Consider the following 20,536-nt stretch of genomic DNA (forward strand, 5'->3'; position numbering starts at 1 on the left):
ATGTTGGTTAGTATGTAGAACATTAAAGATAAATAAATAAATAAAAAACAAACCTCGTTTTCTTCTTTCGGGAAATGGACTAGACAATCGTTGAAACTATGACTCGATCAGCATAACAGATGGGGTATAACTACCCTTCCATGTCGACTAGCCATTAACACTTTAGAGCAGTACAAAGTATCTTTCAGAAATTGTACAGGACCTTCATTTTATTAAGTCAATCATTTCTACAATGAACTGTGTACAGATGAAGCCAAATTATTTGTGGATAAATGTGACATCCGAATAGATTTTAACTCATTGGAAAATTGCATCTTTTGCAGAAAAGTTCACAAAATGAAACTTGCGTCTTCTGCTGAAAGATGGAAAGAATTATCAGCTCTGGGATGCATCAACCTGGCTCCAGAGCTGATTAGCGAATGCATTCTCCTTTTCTGTAGCGATTTGGTCATTAACCTCAATTAAATCCTCTCCATCAAGGTTCTCTTCCATCATTTCGTCAACAGATGGTACTTCTGAAAGTTCCGTCCCCAATCCACTGACTTCAACCCCCGCCTCCCTCATAGCCTTTGCTGTTGCCGGCCTGTCACAAGACCTATATTTAGGAGCAGGCATGACAAATGGCAAAACAATATTGTCCAAGTCTATGTGGCTGCCCTTCGCTAGTGTCTCTGTCGGGGGAACAACAAACAGTATCCCAAGTTCATAGTTGCAAATGTGAAGCTTCTTCAAATTGAAGTTGCTTCGACCAGGTGTGTTAACGTTTCCACCAGACTGATTGGAAATCAACCTCCCCCAAGCAGCTGCACTGAAATTATGTGACCCACAATAAACCCAACCAAAAGAACATGCACTTGCCCTGGACTTAAAGCGCCTCATTGCCACCTGAAAAAAAATATATTTCCCTGAAGACGTGCCAATGTCCCTGAGCACAGATACAACATCCCGACAGTGAAACGAAGGCAAAATTCTCTCAACCAAAATAACCCCAGTGATTTGCCATGCCAATTCAGTTATTTATATCAATAGTAATACCTCGGTAAAGATAAAGCTATACAAGATGGTCTACCCAAAAAGCTCAGGCTTAAAAAAGAATATCCTCAAACTGAAAATCAATTTTTACAACAATGTTTTCAATTTCTTTATAGCTCAAGAAATTGAATTTTTAGTGCAAAGCGGTCTTATACCTTTGTCTCAGTAACACCAATTTCTGTTTGCAATTCAGTTCCTTTACTGCACTTTTGTCATAAGTATTTCTATGACTTACGATGCTCATTGCAAATGAAAACAATATTTCTTGGGAATATATTTAGGGTTTATTGACCTCCTAAAACTCATGCAAAGACCATCCACACCAACTTGACTGTTACAATGCTCATTGCAAATGAAAACAATATTTCTCAGGAATATATTTGGGGTTTATTGACCTCCGAAAACTCATGCAAAGACCATCCACACCAACTTGACTGGTTAATCTATGCTTCTATTGATGTTGAAGCGACAAAGGAAACCAATTATATGCACATTGATAACAGCAAACTAAATAGTTCAATTGCATACTTTAAAACTAGGAGATGTGTGCTTACATCACCAGCATAAAATGGTAAAAACTTCAGACAGATTGCTCAATTCTGCCAAACTTATGGACCATACTGCTAATATGGCCGAAGATGATGATTTACTCGCAATGACAGAGGGGTGAAAAAAGAAAAACCTTTGGAAGGTAAGAACTATTCTGAAGTAGTTATGTCAACCTAATTAAACTTTTCAGTATCAAATCTATCATGTGAATAAGGGATAGTTTATTTCATTTCCTGTATGTACATTATTTTTCTGCTAAACTTGGACATCCAGGCCTCTCAAGCGCCCAATCAGATCTCTCAGGTCATGGTAGTCCTCCAAACCCACCATAATCGGATCATAACCAAGGTGAAAGACACTTGATCTAGACCAAATATGTCTCCGTGGAACAATCTCCATCAGGCACATGATGCAGCAAACAGGTGGACCGGGTTGGTTTATGGTTGGGTTGTTTCAGATTGGTTTATGGTTGGGTCGTTTCAGATTCAACTACTTTTGGGTCCAGACATTTCAGGTTCTGTCATCCCAAAGTCAGAACTGGGTTCCTGTCAATCAATTCTTGGATCATCTCAAATTCCACTTTCTAACAGAATGAGTTGGGTCCGGTTTATGTAAAGCATTCATCATATGTTCGCTTAAGGTCCAAATCGCTGGCATTTGGTTTTTCTATTATTTTGGGTTCATCAGAGTTAGAATTAAATATCATGACAAGTCGGTGTACATCAAGTTCGGGTTATCTCAGGTTTGGCATACTTCAAGCTTAGGCTACTTTGGATTTGGTTAATTTTGGATTGAGAATGGATCGATTATCAATCACTCAATCTATGATTTTCTTGAGTGCAGGTTGTTTTCAATTCATATTCAACCAGGTTTAAGTCAACGACTTTTTCAGTTGGCTCGGGGTTGGGATGAGTCAGTTTCTTTATGGAATGGCCGGCTTTGTCAAGTTAAAGTTCCCACCTCTACTAGCTAGCGGGTGCGCACACACACAACGAAAAAGGATGCGATCCATTTGATGTATTGATGTTATTTAATTCAGTTTCTAAAATACAGGGAATAAAAGAACCACAAAAAGGAAAGAGTGCTTTAAAGAGGAAAGCATATTCGTCATAGCGTATATTCTATAAAAAATAGTGTCTAACTAGGCCATACTAAAGGCTTCATTTTATTTTATTTTTTGCACAGGAGGCTTCATTGTTGGAAAATGAAATTGTGCTTCGCTTAGTGAATAAAACGATGTTTGTGCATTCTATATTTTCATGTGCTTTTGTCCATCAAGGTTTCGCTGAATTCTAAATTGTATCCCAAAAGCTTGAGCTGTCAGAAAATGTGTCCTCCATAAATCAAACATAAATTTTCATACTTCCCACACCACCCCCCCCCACAATGTAAGCTGGACCATACGCGTGAAACATAAAAATGTGAACGTGACCGCAATAGAAAACAACCAGGGTAAAAGTATGAGTAGGGCACATGCAAGCAATAAGAAATAGTGCCAAGATTCAGACCCTTGACCCGAAGCTTTAATACCTTTTGAACAACTATTTCACCCAAAAGCTTAAGTTATCACAAAATGTTTCCTCAGTAGGATATAACTTCACAATAGTCAAAATAGATGAGCACTAGATCACTTAATCTCAGATTTTGAAACGCATTTTATCTCCACAAGTTGCACAATAACATGACGATGAAACCTAGGAGATTTTGACTTTTCTTTTTGTATTCTCTTATGTAAATCAAGTGTTGTAGGATTGCATAAAGTTACTCTCAATGTTATGCTCTCTCCCTCTCCCTCCCTGCCTCCCTCCCTCCCTCCCTCCCTCTCTCTCTTCACCCTAATTTTTAATTATATATGTTATTATTTGTTTTTCATTTATCACGCCAATACAGTTACATCCACATAATCCTGACTTACAAGAATCTCTCTCTCCTAACAGCTTAAATTTTGGTAAAAAACATTTGTCTAACAATAAGTTCATTTTAATTTTCCTTTTAGGATTTGTTAGTGCATCATGCATAATGAATATATACTATGGCCATCCACCTTAGCCCAAGTACAGTGCTCTCATAAGTCATAACAGAATCCCACTTTATTTAAAAGGAGTTTGTTAACAAGTGCCCCAAGGGTCATTATTAAGCAATCAATAAGGAAAATTTACAAATTTCATTTTAAGATAAATAATCCGTGGGCACTCATTAACAGGACCCTAATTGAAGTACTTCAAAAACAAGCAAAATGCATTAGTAGCTATTTATGGTTGAGTGCCTCACTTTGTTTGCTAAGTCAAGATTTTGAAATCTTGGGTTTTGCACCCCTGATCGATATTCCAATGCCCAAACTGAGCTGAATGCAATGGTATTAAATTGATTAGAGTGAATCTGTATGCTGGTTGAGATGTTAAATTTCAGTCTTGAATGTTAGATCATTAAGATAGAATATATCCATGCACCAGCATAACTTTACCATAGCTAAAAATTAAAAGAAAAAAATGATCACTTTCTGTCTTCATTAGCAGATTATGATACAATCTATTACACATTCTGCAAAAGGGTATAATTTATCATTCATGAGTGCATGCTAATTGATGGAATCTGAACAACACAGTTTATTTTCACTGGAGAAGAAGATTGGAATGGACCTTTGCATGAATTGGGTGGCCAATCCTATAGGAAGGATAAGGAATTGCATCATCGAGTATGTCTGCAGTCTTCAACCTTTGCCATGTTTTCTGTATGGGAACCAGTGAATATTTACGTAAGGTACTCACTTAAACCAAACAGCCTATGAGTGATAAGCCCCATTAGTTACCATTTAACAACAGCAAAAGCACCAGAAAAACAATAAGTACAACCCTTCCTGTACACAGACAGAGATATATGATCAGCCATCTGAATGTACAGGCATTGGACTTCACTGGCATGATAAGCTCATGCTTGGACAGCAAATGGTTCAGAAACCTCAAAAACTGCAAGTTTTAGTACAGAAAAGTAATGCTTATATGTGCAAGAATTATGTCTAGTGTCCTGTCTATAATATAGAACCCTTGTTGAGATCCAAGGAAAACTGGACAGGATAGTAGCAAAGCCAATGAATTTGGGTCAACCAAGTAACATCCCACGCTAAAAAGAGCACAGACCAGCAGAGAATGATTCAAAAGAACTTATGAGCACTCAAGAATAGAGAGCAGCGAGTAATGTACAAACAAGAACATGGTGTGACCCACTCGGATGAGATGAGATGAAAAAAAAAGTAAATAAAAATGTTTAGAAACAGGAGACAATAACCTCAAATGCTACTTCAAAGCTTTAACTGTATGATGCTGTGTAGATCAAAGGAGAACAAGGGAAAGAAGACATGAACAAATATATGATGAAAGATCTTCAATGTTTAGACCTTATTGTAGATGGTATTGAAAGTGGTTGACAAAATAAGATGCATGGAGCCAAACCCACTCAATGGAAAAAGGCTTTGCTGCTGAGGATGACATTTTCATTTAGCACACAAGAGATAGCATCAAGTACAATCCTTGGCCTCTAGCATTTCTTTTCTTCAACTTCTACCTTGCCATTGCTTATATAGTTGATAATCTTGTCAATCCACAGTCTTTTTTTAAGTTTCACATAATCCATTCCTTATCTCAGAAGTCAGGTACAGTGACCTTAGTAAACTCTTTCATCATATCAAATAAATACTTCACATATATTCCTGGGGTCGATTCACTAATTACTTGCAATCACCAGTATAATTAATGAACTAGCAACATAAAAAAACTATCTAAAGGATATACCTCGTTATCACAAGCTTATGGAAGCAATCAAGAATCAACTGCCACTGGGAAGACATCATTAAGAAAAAAAAATTCTGTGTTCTTTAGTTTTTGCCCTCAGTTTTGTATTATATTCTCTGTTTAAGTTACACTCCCTCTTTCTATGCTTTTATCCTTTCTAAACATATTTAGGGGCACTATACAAGACCTTCTGACATCAAAAGGATGCCGAAGTACAGGAAAGCTTTTAGCCCACCCGGTCAAGAGGCCAGCATACCTCTGAGAAGCAAAGAATCTGCTTTGAAGCCGAAATTCCGTTAATAGCCATCTTCGCCCTCTCAATAGTGGGAAAAATAATTCTAATTGATGGATTCTTCAATTCTTGACTAGCAGTCCAAAATCCCCACTGCTTCAAGAGAATCAAGCACATCTAAGTTATGAACAACTATCAATTGAACCATGAGTTTTCACCATATAATAAGGGCATAACTGCCTACCTCTGGATCTGACTCCTCAGAATCAGACGATCGCAAAGATCTCTTTCCAGCAGCAGCTGAAAAAGCGGCCAAGAATTGTGCATTGATTGATGAACCGATGGAGGATGAACCTAAAGAAGAGAAAATTTATTGCAATTAGTAGTATTAATAAGAACAATCATTGAGCAAAATATTAGGGAGTTAGAAGTATATAATTCCATATAAAAGCAATGCAAAATGAACTCACCGTAAACAAAGTCACTTTCTAGTGATTCAGGCCACCTGTATTGATCTAACACCTTGTAGAAAAATAAAAAAATAATTATAAGACATTTCAGACGCAACATTCACAGACAGAAATGCTCTCTTGAAGGAGCAGTGGCATAATAGCTTAACTTGTTCAACTGACCAGCTTTACTTTTTTCTCATTAACCAATTTTAACATGCTTTATATTCATAAATATTCCCCCACTAATACTCTTGATTTTGTGCCAGCCTTGATAAACACAAACTTCCCCGAAAGAAACAACAATCAAATACCTTGTAATCCCGTAATTCGTAGTACACCCTCACTAGAAGCTTCAAGTAACTGTCTCAGAAATTGCCTTAAAAAACCTATTACAACGTATAAACATGGACACGGATATGCCACGTGATGATGGTGCAAACAACTCAAACTTAGTAAAACAAATTGCAATACGAACATTTAGATCATAAAAGTGTAACTCAAGCAGATATTGACAAGCTACTTCCAGAATTGGTACCAAAAACTTCACATTCTCAAGCCTTGAGGGCAAAATAACAAGGTCTGTAGGACCGTACTTTTTTCATCATTACCAAAAGTCTTATACTTAAAATTAAATGATGAAGTGCTGACTTTGCAAAATTGCATTTATCACAAAAGAAAATCTCATAAGAGAATAAAGGACTAAGGAATGTATACCTAGCAAGCCTAAACGTCCATGAGAGGGTCAATTGTCTACAATGAATTTCTAGATTTGCAGATTTCCATATCAAGATCACAATAGAACAATCATCAAGTTTGTTAAGACATCCAGAAATTTAAAGAAGAGAGACAAATAACTCATTTGATTAAACAACAAAATTAGTTAGATGTGGTTCAAGCAAAATATTCTAAAGTACCAATATGCCTCAGTAATATTTCCTCCACGAGGTAGAGGCAAAATGTAGAATCCACTAACATGAAAGCTCCAATTGTCTTTGTTACAACGTTTAAAACTTAGACCACACTTTCATCTAACAGCTTAAGCTTTTCGAACACCTAGTAGTAGTCTCACAAATGTCACATGATATACAAGAAAGAGTATCTAAGTTCAAAACTATCTAACCCCCTCTTTGCCTCTCCACTTATATATTTCCACACTTCGGTCTTAGGCCAAATCTCAGCCTATGTGTAAAAGGGAGTGTTAAGGCAATTAAATATCAAACCATGCCTTCACTTAAACTTGAGCCTTAGAAAGTTAGCGGTGGTCCCACAAATTCCAATCCTGGATGTGTATATACATGCATGCTGGTGTGTGTATGTGTGTGGGTAGATGGATAAGCCCGTAAGTAAATTCAATAACTTCAATTGAGAGGGCACAAAGGGGTTGCACCACATTTTGGAAAGGCCCCAAGTGATACATTTTTACATAAGCTAAAAAACCAGCAAAAAAAATCAAGGTAGAGCACTGTGGGTGCGCGAGCGCACACACACCCCTATGTGTAACTCTCAACTATACTAAAATTTTTTTGATGAACAACCCAAGAACGGTATTCCTTAAAGGGCTCTTCTGTTCCTATTCCTCCAAACTAAGAATTTAGATCAAAGTCGCAGGTCACATATCCATTGTGAATGATTGCTAGGGAAGTGAGGCGTCACGCAAGTCATGTAGGCTCACAGATATGAATTACTTATTGAATTGCACATGCACTATAACAAAGAAATTGTAATCACTTAATTGGTTAAATCTTTAGCTATAAAGCTCTTTTTTGGTAAACTTTCCTAAGCATAATCCAATTTAATTGCTCTAGTCCAATAAAGGGTGAGATTACACCAGGGATTTGAAACCTCCTATATGAAGTGTCATCATCCTGAACATTTCAATTGGTGTAATCATGTCCTAAACATTTATTTAAATTCTATCTAAAATTTTTCTACTATGCACTAATTAGATTGTGATGTAAAAGATTCTCCAGCATTAATTTAAAATGGAGTTTCAGCTTTGAAGCTAAGTTCGCTATTTGGTCAAACTCTTAAAAGAACGAAGCTTTGGACTATTTTGTTGGGAAATTACTTGAAGTGAAGTTAGAGTGCAATCTAAGAGGAAAGAAAAAAGGAAGCACATTTAAAGGGGCTCGTCTGCCACTGACCCAATTTGGCACTTGGGCTAAAAGCGCCTTTGGTAAGAGGGAAACCCTCTGCTCATTCCTCGATAGCCTATTCAATCATAATTCCTTTTCTTTCGATAGGTGGAAAGATCAACTGAAGGACACTAGGGGGTGCAAACCGATAGACAAAGAGCTCATAAAACCAAAAGGGAGATCAATCACATGACAAAGCATCTACCATATCAACCAAGGGATTTACATCCATACACAATTTTTCACTACACCAAAAGTGCAAAACTTAAAGCCAATACAATAAAAACAAAAAGAAAAGACTCCTCTCCATCCAAAACTCTCTTGTTTCGCTCATTCCAAATCAACCAAAAACAGAGAGGAGATGAGACAATCTACATGTCTTGTTGCTTGATGCCCCCAAGCCCATAGTTCTTGCTCAATAGGACATTCAACCCAAGATAACCCAGTGCAAGCTTAAGTTGTTGTCCAAACATTCTTATCCAAAAACAATGAAGGATGAAAGACACACAGTCTCTACCTCCGTTTTGCAGAGAACACACGTATTAACCAGTACTTTGCCATTTGTTGTAGGTTAACTAAGGTATGAATTCATCTGAAGTTGCTTCCCAAGCCAAAAACAAGAACTTTCGTTGGAACCCTCATATTCCATATTACTTTCCAAGGAAAGTCCAGTCTACCACCAAACCTCCCTATCTACCTGCTTATAGTAAGATAAATAAAAAAATTCAATCTCTTCCATTGTTCCACATCGAAGTATCCTCAGAAGCAGTGGAAATCTTCAAATCATACCAAGCATAAAAACTTTGAACTCCCAATCTTGGGCTTGCCTCAAGAAATAAATATCCCAAGTGATCATTCCGTCATTTAAACGATAACAATCCACCGCCAAACCTCCTTTTCTCTGGTATGGTCAAAGAGATCGAGAAACTTATCTTTAATGATGTGTCCCACGCCAAAAGTCAGACCAAGCAAGTGTCTGGTTTATGATGCCCACTTTAAATGAAGTATCAACAAAGAACTCACTCCACTACTCTCTAATCCTCCTCCATCAATCGGTGCCATGTGAAGCTCTCCTATCCTTAGTCAACAAAATTGCCTATTCATTGCCTGATTTTGTGGCCACCAGTTTCCTCTAGAAATGTTCATTTTCGACTTTGAACCACCAAAGCCATTTGTTGAGAAAAGCTTTGTTCGATAATGAGAGGAACTTGATGGCTAAACCACCATTGCAAAAAAGGTTGATTGACAACATTCCAATTCACCAAAGGGAATTTATGAGCCTCCTTATTATCAGCCCCCACCAAAAAAAAATAATATTTTAAATAGCTTCCAGCCGTTTAGCAACACAGTGAGGAGATGGGGAAAAGAGACATGAAATAAATAGGAAGACTGGAGAGAGTAGTTTTAGTAAGGGCTAGATTCTTCGTACAAGCTTCAAGAAAGCTCCGTTCCTATTAAATCTTAATATCCCCACTTTAGACAGGAAAGATGTTTCCAGCCAAAAAACCTCTTCTAAAATTTCTAAATAAACAGGCTCCCAGCTACACTTGTTGGAATTAGTGCTCAAATATAGACCTAAGTAGGTGATCAGGTAAGAACCTAACCAAAACCCCACAACCGAAGATAATCAAGTATTGTTCACTCCTTCACCCAGTGGAATAAGCTTGCTTTTACTCAGATTGATTTTAAGCCCAAAAGCCACCTCAAAACAAAAGGATACTCCTCAAATAGAGTAACTGTTGAACATCTTCACAAAAAAGATGGTACAATCTGCAAAGAAGAAATGTGATACAATCATTTCCATGTCTCCATTGGCAACTTTGAAGCCAGTAAACCATACCAAGTCTGACGCTTTGACCATTTTTCTAAAAACTTCCATCATCAGGATAAACAAGGGGAATAAAGGGTCACCTTGTCTAAGGCCAAGGGAAGATTGAAAGAAACCAGATGAGCAGCCATTAACTATAATAGAAAATTGTAGGGGCTGCGACACACCATTTCATCCAATTGCACCACCTCTCTCCAAACCCCGTCTTCTTTGAAACATACAGAGACAATCCCACAAAGCATAGTCAAAAGTCTTCTCAGCATCGAGCTTGCAAATAACAACTTTCTTCTTTGTGTTAAATTGGGAATCCACTAACTCATTTGCGAACATAGCTGCATCTAAAATTTGTCTTCGGTCAACAAAAGCACTCCAATAAGGTTCTACCACATCTCTGATAATGCGTTTTAATCTTGTTGCAAACACCTTAAAAAGAATTTCATACACACTGCTCACTGAACTAATGGGGAGAAAATCACACTTTTCCTTCAGGTCTCTCCAGGAATGACTAAAGTAGTCGGCAATGGATTCTACCCGAGAAAGCTAGTTATAAGGCAGTCAATGTGTTAAAGGAGCAACTATGTTCCTTTTACTCGTCTATTTGTGCAGCTGACATGTTTATCCCAAATGTAAGTTGAGAACATAAAAGCAACTTATTATCAGTTGCACGAAAAGTAGAGCCTGTAAGGTGCTGTAGATGCCCAAAGCCACTAACCAGATCAAAGTTTCAAAAGTCAAGGCTAACTATGAAACATCTAGATGCCAAGCATCTCATGGTGCCATTATCACTATTTTTTCAAGGAAGCAAATGAAATATAAGGGGCTTTTTACGTAGATAAAACTGTCAGTGGGCTAATTATAACAAAAAGTCGTTAATTTCTAACAATACAAATGGAGGTGGATAATGGGATGCCTAGGTAAAGTTAAATGTCTTCATTCTCCAAAAATAATTCACACTGGACCGCCTTTCTTTATATCGAGAGGGATGATAAGAAGGGGGAAGGAGGGTTTGTTGAAATTAAGCACTGAAGTTTCCGCGAGTAAATGTGATAAAGGAGGTGATTCTCATCAGACCATTTTGTTTTTTTTTTTGGATCGAAATTCTCATCAGTCCATAGAGCACATAAATATGCATGCATAATACCTCTAAAAAATAAATATGCATTGAAAACTTCAGAGGTACCAGAACAAGCTGCTTGAAAATGACAATCAGTCTCCTGCATCTTACCTCACGTAGTCTATAAAGTCCTCTACACCTTTCAATAGAAGCAATGAAATAGCACAAGGCATTCACATGATGATGCTGCATCAACTTTGGCATGTCAGAAAAAGAAGGCCCCTAGAAAGATCAAAAATAGGTTTTTAGATGAACCATTTATAATACGTACTAGGCAAGAAGTTGATAGATACAGATATTGATGATTAGTTTATATCAGGAAGTAGACAGCAGTTACATGCCTGAAATACATGTAGTATCAATGATACTTTCTTGTTATTTCCTCCAAGAGCAGCAGCAAGCACCTCTTTTGGACAAACATAGCCAGAAAAACTGAAAAAACCTTCGTCCCACAAGGGGGATACCCACTTTGCAAAATTTCTAGGTAGAAATCCTACTCGGATGCAATCTAGTGAAGAAATGCCAAAAAAAAGTACTTGAGTATCTCAAAAAGTAACAGTGAAATCACCAAAAGGAAAAGACAGAATGTACAGGAGAAAATTCAGAAAGCATACACTAAGAGCCATATACTGAATGGAGAATGCCAATATCAGTTCATCTTAAAATCAACAGAACTTGTCTTAAGCTAGGGAACCAAGTGCGTGATACATAGAAAGAAAAAGTTTATAAGTGCTGCCTGGGAAAGCTCTGAAATTCCTTTCCCTCCACAATATAAGAACAAGCAAGAGAGATTGAATCGACAATCTTTCTGCAGAACTCTAAACATTTCTACGCCAATGTTACTTGGCTGTTAGAAAAAAATGAATTAGAACAAAATATAATGGTATTGGCAGTTAGAAAATAATACATAAGGACAAAGCATATCTACAAAGGTCAAAATCTTATTTTTAGTGCTCCAAATGGTGCTATACAGACAGTGAATTCACATAATGACTTAGTTAGCTACCTAGCTCCAAATAGTACTCTAGGAGTCAGGGCTACACCAATGCCTCAATCAAAGAAGCAAATAATCAAATTTGTATAATGGTGGAATATGCCATTCTCCAAAAAACTTGAACTATACATATAAGATTGGTTTGCTCAAAGATATCATGCATAGCAATCCTCAAAAACCTTAATTTCTTGAATCAAATTGTCACAATTCAACTTTTCCCCATTCCATGAAGGCATTGAAGTTAGTCCGTAAGACCAGAAGAAGCATGAGGGATCCAATATGAACAATGCAGCTAGATCATGAGAGCGATGTCAAGGGCTTTGTGCTAGGTCTATTGATGGAAGGAATATCATGTGGAAGATGTCCAAAAGCATGCTTGGCCATCGTGCTCAAACTAGTAGAGAGCTTATGTTGCTCACCTAATGAGACCACGGCAGGGGGAAACCAATTGTTGTGTTATATCAACATGCATGCCCTACTCGGGACACGAGATACCCAAGTAAAAGGGAGACATTGTACAGTTGGTCACAATGAGCATTCTACAATAGAAGCCACGAGAATGAACCCTAGAAGGGGGGGGTGACCTAGTGAATCGGCTTGCCAGGCACCTGAGTCCCGTAACCGAGGACAATTAGCCGGTGCCATGACAACTGATATTAGAGCAAGGTTCCAAATTTTATGTGCAGGTGCCATCTGTCACCATGATTTGAGCATGACTTGCAGAAGAGATGGAACACGTGTTCCTGTTGGGTGAGTGTAGGCCATTCACGTAAAGCCTAGGGAGAGGCGGTGATGGTCTGGTATGCGAGGAAGCGACACTGAGTGACGGATTCTGTTGGGTGAGCATTGGGCATTCATGTAAGACCTAGGAAGAGGCGGTGATGGTTAGGGAAATGCAAGGAAGCCAAAGATAGGCCGCAGCAGGGGCATTATGGAAATCAAGTCAGGGAAAATGTCACAGTCCGGCTTTATCCCATTTTATGAAGGAATGGAAATGAGCTCCGTAATACCAGAAGAAACATGGGGGATGCGATATGAACGATACCACCGGATCATGGTAGTGGTGTCAACGAGTTTGTGCTGGAAATCAACTGAAGGAAGGAATTTCATGTGGAAGATGTCTGAAGGCAGTTGATGGCCACGGTAAGCTGAAACCAGTGTTGTATTGAATCGAGACGCATGCCCTGCTTGGGACACGATATGCCCGAGTAAAAGGTAGACGTGGTACAATCGGTCACAATGAGCCATTCCACAATACAAGCCATGGGAATGATCCTTAGAAGGGAGGGTTGGTCTGGTAAATCAGCTTGCTAGGCGCCGCACAGTCCCATGACTGAAACCAACTAGCCCACATCATGACACAAACTATTGTATCCAAGAGCACGTAACCAAACTCCAAAATGATTTCCCTATCACATAAACTTGATAGCCACTTCCCTATGAGAGCCATGTTCAAATAAATTAAGTGATTAACTCTAAGCCACCTTCTGTCTCACATGAAGTTGTCAACTATATCCAATTGATAAGATGGTATATAAAGCTCTCCCATGACTGCCAGAGAAGCATTTTCTTCTTCATTTAAAGTCCAAATATAAATTTTCAATGCACAGCTTCCTCTAGAAGAAGAGGAACTAATGATTTAAATTTAAAAAAGTCCCCACAAAGGTCCAAGACAGATAAGAGGACACTTGACAGATATCCTACATTCAATTCCAGTGACAACATTATGAGGTTTTTCCAAAAGGCATGAGATCATTGTGCTTCTATTGTTTCAGCTTATACAAGAGCAAACCAGTAAAACAAAGTATGAAGTCACAATGCACCCCAAAGAAAGAAGCCTGTACCAAAGTAAAAACATTATATTCCTGCCTGACAAATGCAACTGAATCTGTGATTTTATTGGTTGTATTTGCTTCCATCTCCAAATTCTCTTTCACGATTGTATGTAAAAAAGTTCTCGCATATAAGCATAGGCATATGATGAGTTGAAAGGGATTCCAAGAAAAGATGTATTCCACCAATTAAGACAAAATGAGGGACCGATCCACTGATCACTGACTTGGAAAACAAAATGTGAAGTACATAAATAATTAATGAAGTGCGTACTGAAGTTGGTCGAATTACTTAAATAATTAATTCAAATAATATTAATGATTTCAAGTTTAAAATAGACTAATTTACTTTTTTTGATAAATTCATAAATTGATCAATCCTTTAAAATGATCGTGTAAGTAACTTATGTTAATCATTTGGTAGACATTTATAAGGCCAATCAAGTTTGATTTCAAGGGCTTGCCATATTGGCCCACTAACCAACTCCATATATAATTTATTTTTATTTTTTTTGGTCGCTAACTCCACATATAATTGCTGACCAGCAGTAAAAAAATAATCTATAAGTTAATTATTTATGAAAACAAGAATCAGATTTACCTCCCTTAAAGGAGTTATTGGGATTTCGAACAAGAATGCTGACAGCATTGTAATCGGCGGGTATATTTGTTTCTCTTCTTAGAGTTGTTTCGAGCATCCCAGATGCATTAATACGAGAATCTGAGAGGAAAATAGCTAATTTCCTTAGAGTTGCACCATCTGAGTCCGCTGCCGCATGCAAAAGGTGACTTACGCCAGTAATGGATGCCTTAACCATGGCAATGTGCTTCGGAAACACTAAACACGATGCACTCTGGTTGTCCTGATAAAGAATAAAATCATGGAGTCACATCCCAAGAACTCTAAAAAAAGTAAGAAACCAAACTTAAGGTAAAAAGGAATCGATAGTATTATGTTCATCTGTTATCACACTATGAACTGACTCATCTATCTTATGCTGAAGGTCATGAACACTATGCCTGCAACATTGCCTAACACCATCTCTATATTATAGAATAAATTTTGGAAGCCCTAAAAACCACTTACTACTTCTACTTATGACTTCCCTCCAAAATTAGTTATGAAAAAGAAAAAATATTTTAAATTTCAAGAAACTATGAAAAAATTGTATATGATTCTACATGTCAATATTTGAATATTTTGAAAGGTTTCAGGTGTTTCAAATAAAGTCAAAGTGTGAGAGTCGCTAGATTTACAGAAAGTCAAAAGTTAAGTTGAAGTAACCCGAAATGGCCCTTCCTGAAAGCACCTAAGCATCTCTCTATCCATTACAAATGATCTAAAAAAACAGAAGAATATCTTCCTCTGCAGTAATGTATCTGAAGTCTGGAGACATCAAATAAATAATAGCAGCTGTCCAATATGAAAGCTCTCTTGAGTGACACATTTCTGAGATGGATGAAACTTAAAAACAGAGAAAGACCAAAAAGAAATATTTAAATTACCAAAAACCTCTTTTTGATAACCTACCAAAAAAATAGCCTCCAGTTACATAGCATCAATGTCACAATTCCAGCAAAACTATGAATACGTCAGAATATGTAACAAGCTTAATGCAGAAGACCAATGAGGCACAAAAAAATTTACTCTATATAAGTGGAGCAACTTTTTGGCAAGACCCTCTAGCATCTTTGACAAACTTCACAAGCCCTCTTTTAGTTATCACTAATAATAAATAAGCCATAAAACTCCTAGAGAGATATTGTGATCATGGAATCTCCAGAAATTATTCTTCTGTGATCCATTTTATGCTGAATAGAAAGATCAGGCTTCCAAACAAAGTATATCTTCTTTCATCTCATGACAATTGAGTGGAGCTAGTCTCTCGCTACACGTACCTAAGATTGCTATATTCCCTTCCAATCTATGATTTAGATTCATCAATCCAGTCTTCATAAACTCATGTACCAGATCATTGGAATTCCGTAGCAGATTGACCCCTTCACATTCTCATGCAATTCAAAGATACGAACTAACTCTTATTTGCTAGGTTCTTCAAAGGACCAGAATATTTTACATTTTCTATCTAATTTAGGCTTGAAGTTTTGGAAAAAAACAACCTCTGACAGAAAAAGTCTATTTAATCAGTTGATCAATTGGAGCTCAAATTGTAGTTTATCTGTAATTTCAAAATAAATTGATTGCAAAAGAACAATTAGATTACCAAAATAAAAGTGAATGACCTCAAAAAGAGAATGTTTCCAAGCCTATCACAATTCAACCAACTAATCCAACCCCTTCCGTTACTGTTTTCTCCATGTTTTTCTTGTACCTGTACCATCCCTATAACAGTTGCAATTTTCATTGACGATGAGACAAGCGACTGTCAGACCCAATTAGATATGATTCCTCTTCTCCAGCTGAGCTATATTAATAACTCCTACTGCAAAATTTGATGATGTATCCATTCCAAGTGACAGAACTACGCAATAAAATAGAACACTTACAGACAAAAGATCAGTCAGATCCAAAGTTTCCTGTGGCATATAAGAATGGATTCCAGGCACTGATGCAATTAAATATCCCATAGCCTTGTTAAAGTCGTATTTTGTCAACTCAACAATCCAATGAGCCTGAGAAGGTGCATCAATCACAAGAGATGCCATAAACCCTGCTAGTTGAGCAGCAAAATCAGATTGTACACCTTGTGTTACTTCAACATCAGAAATTTGAGTGAACAAAGATGAGAAATCAGAAACACTTCTACGAGGAAAATCTTGCCACCACACAGTATTGGTAATGCCAGTCCACTGCAGAAGACAAAAGCATATGAATAATGCAACATCAAAAGTTTGTTCTACAACAGCATAAACTAATAACTAGTGGGGGCAAAAAGAGGTAGTCGAGAATGAACAAAGCAAGAAGTACATGAAAGATAAGATATGCCTAACAGCTTCCCATAGACCATAATTATTAGATAATTTTTGGCATCCATCTTTCCACATCATTATAACCAAATTGATCCAACCACTGGATGTAAAGAGATGAAAACCTCATAAAAAATTTCCAAACAAGAGAAAGTGAGAACAACTACCACATAAACCTAAAAGTGGCAAAATAATTCATTTGAGAATTTCAAAGGAAAAAACAGCCTATGACAAATGTAAAATCACAATATGTTAAACCTAGGAATCACCTGTTTGGCAACCAAATTGGCAGAAGTAATGATGATACGAATCCGATCCTCTCTTTGGAAAACAAGAAGTTTTGGATGATGACATGCAATTCCCTGCTTCCTTCGATCTCCACCAAAAGCGATGATCTCGGGAAAAGGGGGATATCTGCAAAAGTAAGCGTCCAAGAACACTAAACTGTGTAAAACTGTTAAAGCACATCACTCAAGTTAACCGGGAAATGATAAACAACTTACACCACAAGAAGCTTTGGGAATTCTGGATAAGGCACAAGGGTTCTTTGCTCAGGGCTTGAGCTCCAACATCTATCAGTGTTGTGACAAGCAATGGTCACCGGCAAATGGTCAGGAATTTGACAGTAGGACAGAAACCTGCCGTTATGTCTAAGTGAGATGACCACAGACACAAGCAACCGTTCATGAACAAGAACCAAAAACAAGTAAATATAGACTGATTTTTTAGATGCAAACATGTCAGCAAGAAGGAAATATGCACGAGCTATCCACATAGTTATTAAATTACCAAGAAAAGCTAGAGCTATAGAATTGCCCCTGCATACTATATATAAAAAAGGAATGGCTGAAGGCATTCACTGCAAAACTCATAGCAAATAGCGAAGACGAGTGACAATTAACACATCGGCCAAGAGAGTATGAAATTAAAAGGTACAGATCAGTGCAAGGAAAAAGAAGTACAAACCATGCAATGTCACACGTGAATGTCGCAATGAATATCTGCACTATGCTTTCAACAGGATTGATAAGTTCTGCCAAGGAAACTTCAGAACTACAACCAAAAGAACCTTGTCCAACAGATTCAAGACGATTGAGGCAGAAATTCATCCCTGGAGGTAGACAGGAGCTGCGCCTATTTTCATCATTTGCGGTGGTATTGAAACAAGGGCCAGTTTCTGCAGGCACTTGGTTTAAATGAGAGGTGATTGGATCGGCATTGTCAAGATATTTGTTGCCTCTTTGAGATAAATTTCCAGCATGCGAAGAAACACATGCTACTTTCTCATCAGTCTCTAAGCTCACAACCTTTTCAGTTTGATGCGTATGAGTGAGTGGGTGAGGAAGTCTGCACCTCATGCTTGGCATATTACAGATGATGTCAGATTTGTTGATGGGCAAAACATTTGCCAACTCTGGTTCACCACAAGAATCGGTGGACTTCTTGGAAAAAAGATCAAGTCTGGAGCCAGATGAATTCTTACAATTAAATGAAGCGGGCATGGCTGTTGCCAGAAAAAAAGGGCATCTCCGGATGCAAGAAATGGGGTCAGCCGAGTGCAAAATGTGCCTGCACTGAGCCAAGAGTGATTTTGCTCGGCAATAAACAATGGAGGAAGAGGATGGACCTGGAGACGAGGCAGTAGACCAGGAAGCCGATACCCTTTTGCTGCTGCTCGACGTCGTGGTGGTCGTAGTGGTTTTCCAAGGCAAAGAAAACCTCCCCTTGACTGCAGAAGGATCATCTGAACCGGCAGAAACCACTCTCTCCTCGTCCAGGATAACAATTCTACTAATAGCAAAACCAATTCGAATGCCAGAGCTACATTTATCAGTGCCGCACACGAGCAGAACTTCATCCCCCGCAAACAACGCGACGACACTACCCTGACGACACTCGACTCCATTGACGAAAACCCGACTCGAAGGAGCACGAGGAGCCTCGTGCTCCGCCCCAACTTTATCCCGGAGAATAAAGGAGCCGTTCGGATGAAACCCGGCATGGAAAATGAAGACCTTGCGTTGGTTACCATCAAAAAGGATGTGGCAATGAGGGTTGCTGACCCGTGGGTCGTGCAGAAGAAAGTCGCACCGGCTGGCGCCGCGGCCGATCGCGTAAAGGCGGTCGGGCTCCAACCGAATGGACTCGCAAGGGCACCCGGTGGCCTTGGAAATCAAGGGGATTCCCACATGCTGCACCTCCAGTGCAGCCGCCTTTGCAACGCACTTCTTCTGCTTCCTCTTCTTCTTGTCTTGGCCTTGGGGATCGCGCACGACAGGATGGTGGGTGGGTTTTCGTTTGCGGGTACTGTCGCGGCAACGGTTGCCATCGCTGGAACGAAGCGAAGTGCATGGCATGGCATCAATCGAATCACAGGCTAATGCCGACACCTCTCCAAAAGCATTTCGGTGGGAAGAGAAAAACTGGCAAATGGATCAAATGGGCAAGAATGATAAGGACAAGAGGATGAAGGAATCTGAAGAGAGAACGAAGATGGAGAAGGCGATTGGGGCGTGTTGCAAAGAATGACGAGCGAAGTTGGCGGTTGGCCCGGTGGGGGAAGAGGAGGGGGAGGCGGGGGGAGGAGGGAAAGTTTCAATGGTGTCCAGATCCAATCCCCACCGTCCATCTGTTTGCTGCCGATTTCTTTCCCTCCTAAAATCCCCTTCCCCTCTCTCTCTCTCTCTACTTGAAAAACAAAGAATGTAAATCTGATTAATAAGCCCGGTAAATGCGGACCGAGTTGACTATCGGGCTTCAAAATCACCCGCTCGGAGTTGTTAAAACAAATTTAAAGATGTTAAATGCACTTTGTAAAATGTCCGGGCTTGAACGGATCTATATAGAGATGTTCGGAGTGTTCGAGTTTGAGCCCTAAAAATGAATTACTTTTTTTCTTTTCTCTTTTTTTCGTCGGTCCCAAAAAATGAATTACTTGACATTATCAAAATAACTCAAACCGTGTTTTAGAACCTTATTGGCCTAAGCAAGCCCAGCACGCTATTAAATTTATGATCATATCTACTGAAACTTAGCATGCACAAATTCTTTCTTCTCCTTTTTCGCTTTTCTTTTCTTTTACTACCAAGCCTGGTAAGTAAACTTGTTTCGCCGGTGGCCAGCCTATTGAGATCGAGAGGAACGAAAGGCAAATGGGTGGGTTTAAGTAACGGCCTTCCATTAAAAGGCATGACCCAATCCAATATCGGCACGGACTAAATCCCCAGTTGAACATTGCAAAGCACATTTATAGGATATGAGCTTGATCTTCGAGCCTAACATGACACATGTAAGCACAATGATCACCCCAAGGCTCTATTTGTAAGCTGGTGATATAAGTGGGAGTTTGTAATATCTCAAATCTCGCATGGATTGAGAGACCATGTTCAGTGATTCATAAATCACCGTCCACCGAGTTTGACTCGTGTGAGACAGAGCCGGATCATTAGGAAATCTCTCAAGCAGTCCAACGGCTGCCGGTACATCCAACGGGGCCGCCTTGCGATACCCTTTTCGCAGAGGAAGCTGGTCAGGTGGGGATTGCAACCCCATGGAAGAGCTTATCAACTCGCTTGTAGGTGGAACTTGCTAGCAAAAAGGAGTTTCGGTCGTGGGAATGGGAGAGTTGGGGAAAACCGCCCTTGAAAGGAAA

The 20,536-nt window shown here is 38.8% G+C and overlaps 1 protein-coding gene across 6 annotated transcripts; it reads right to left on the minus strand.

The window, feature by feature from the left end:
• Nucleotides 1-182: 182 nt before the first annotated feature.
• LOC115691188 (uncharacterized) lies at nt 183-19,437 on the minus strand. 6 transcript variants are annotated; one of them, XM_030617764.2, is made up of 12 exons: nt 17,851-19,437; nt 17,388-17,522; nt 17,154-17,298; nt 16,465-16,767; nt 14,558-14,819; nt 11,472-11,638; nt 11,242-11,352; nt 6,072-6,123; nt 5,846-5,955; nt 5,626-5,754; nt 4,221-4,310; nt 183-885 (listed from the first exon to the last, which is right to left on the minus strand). In XM_030617764.2, the coding sequence occupies exons 1-12, from the start codon at nt 19,239-19,241 to the stop codon at nt 376-378; spliced, it is 3,405 nt and encodes a 1,134-aa protein (XP_030473624.2). In that variant the 5' UTR covers nt 19,242-19,437; the 3' UTR covers nt 183-375. The 6 variants fall into 6 exon arrangements, with proteins under 6 accessions (XP_030473624.2, XP_056163416.1, XP_056163418.1 ...); XM_056307441.1 differs by having other exon boundaries at nt 5,626-5,757; XM_056307443.1 differs by lacking the exon at nt 4,221-4,310.
• Between the last annotated feature and the right edge of the window lie 1,099 nt (nt 19,438-20,536).

This window comes from Syzygium oleosum, unplaced genomic scaffold, assembly GCF_021117445.2.
Source record: "Syzygium oleosum isolate NSW1041296 unplaced genomic scaffold, Sole_v2.1 Sole_v2.53, whole genome shotgun sequence".
Lineage (NCBI taxonomy): Eukaryota > Viridiplantae > Streptophyta > Magnoliopsida > Myrtales > Myrtaceae > Syzygium > Syzygium oleosum.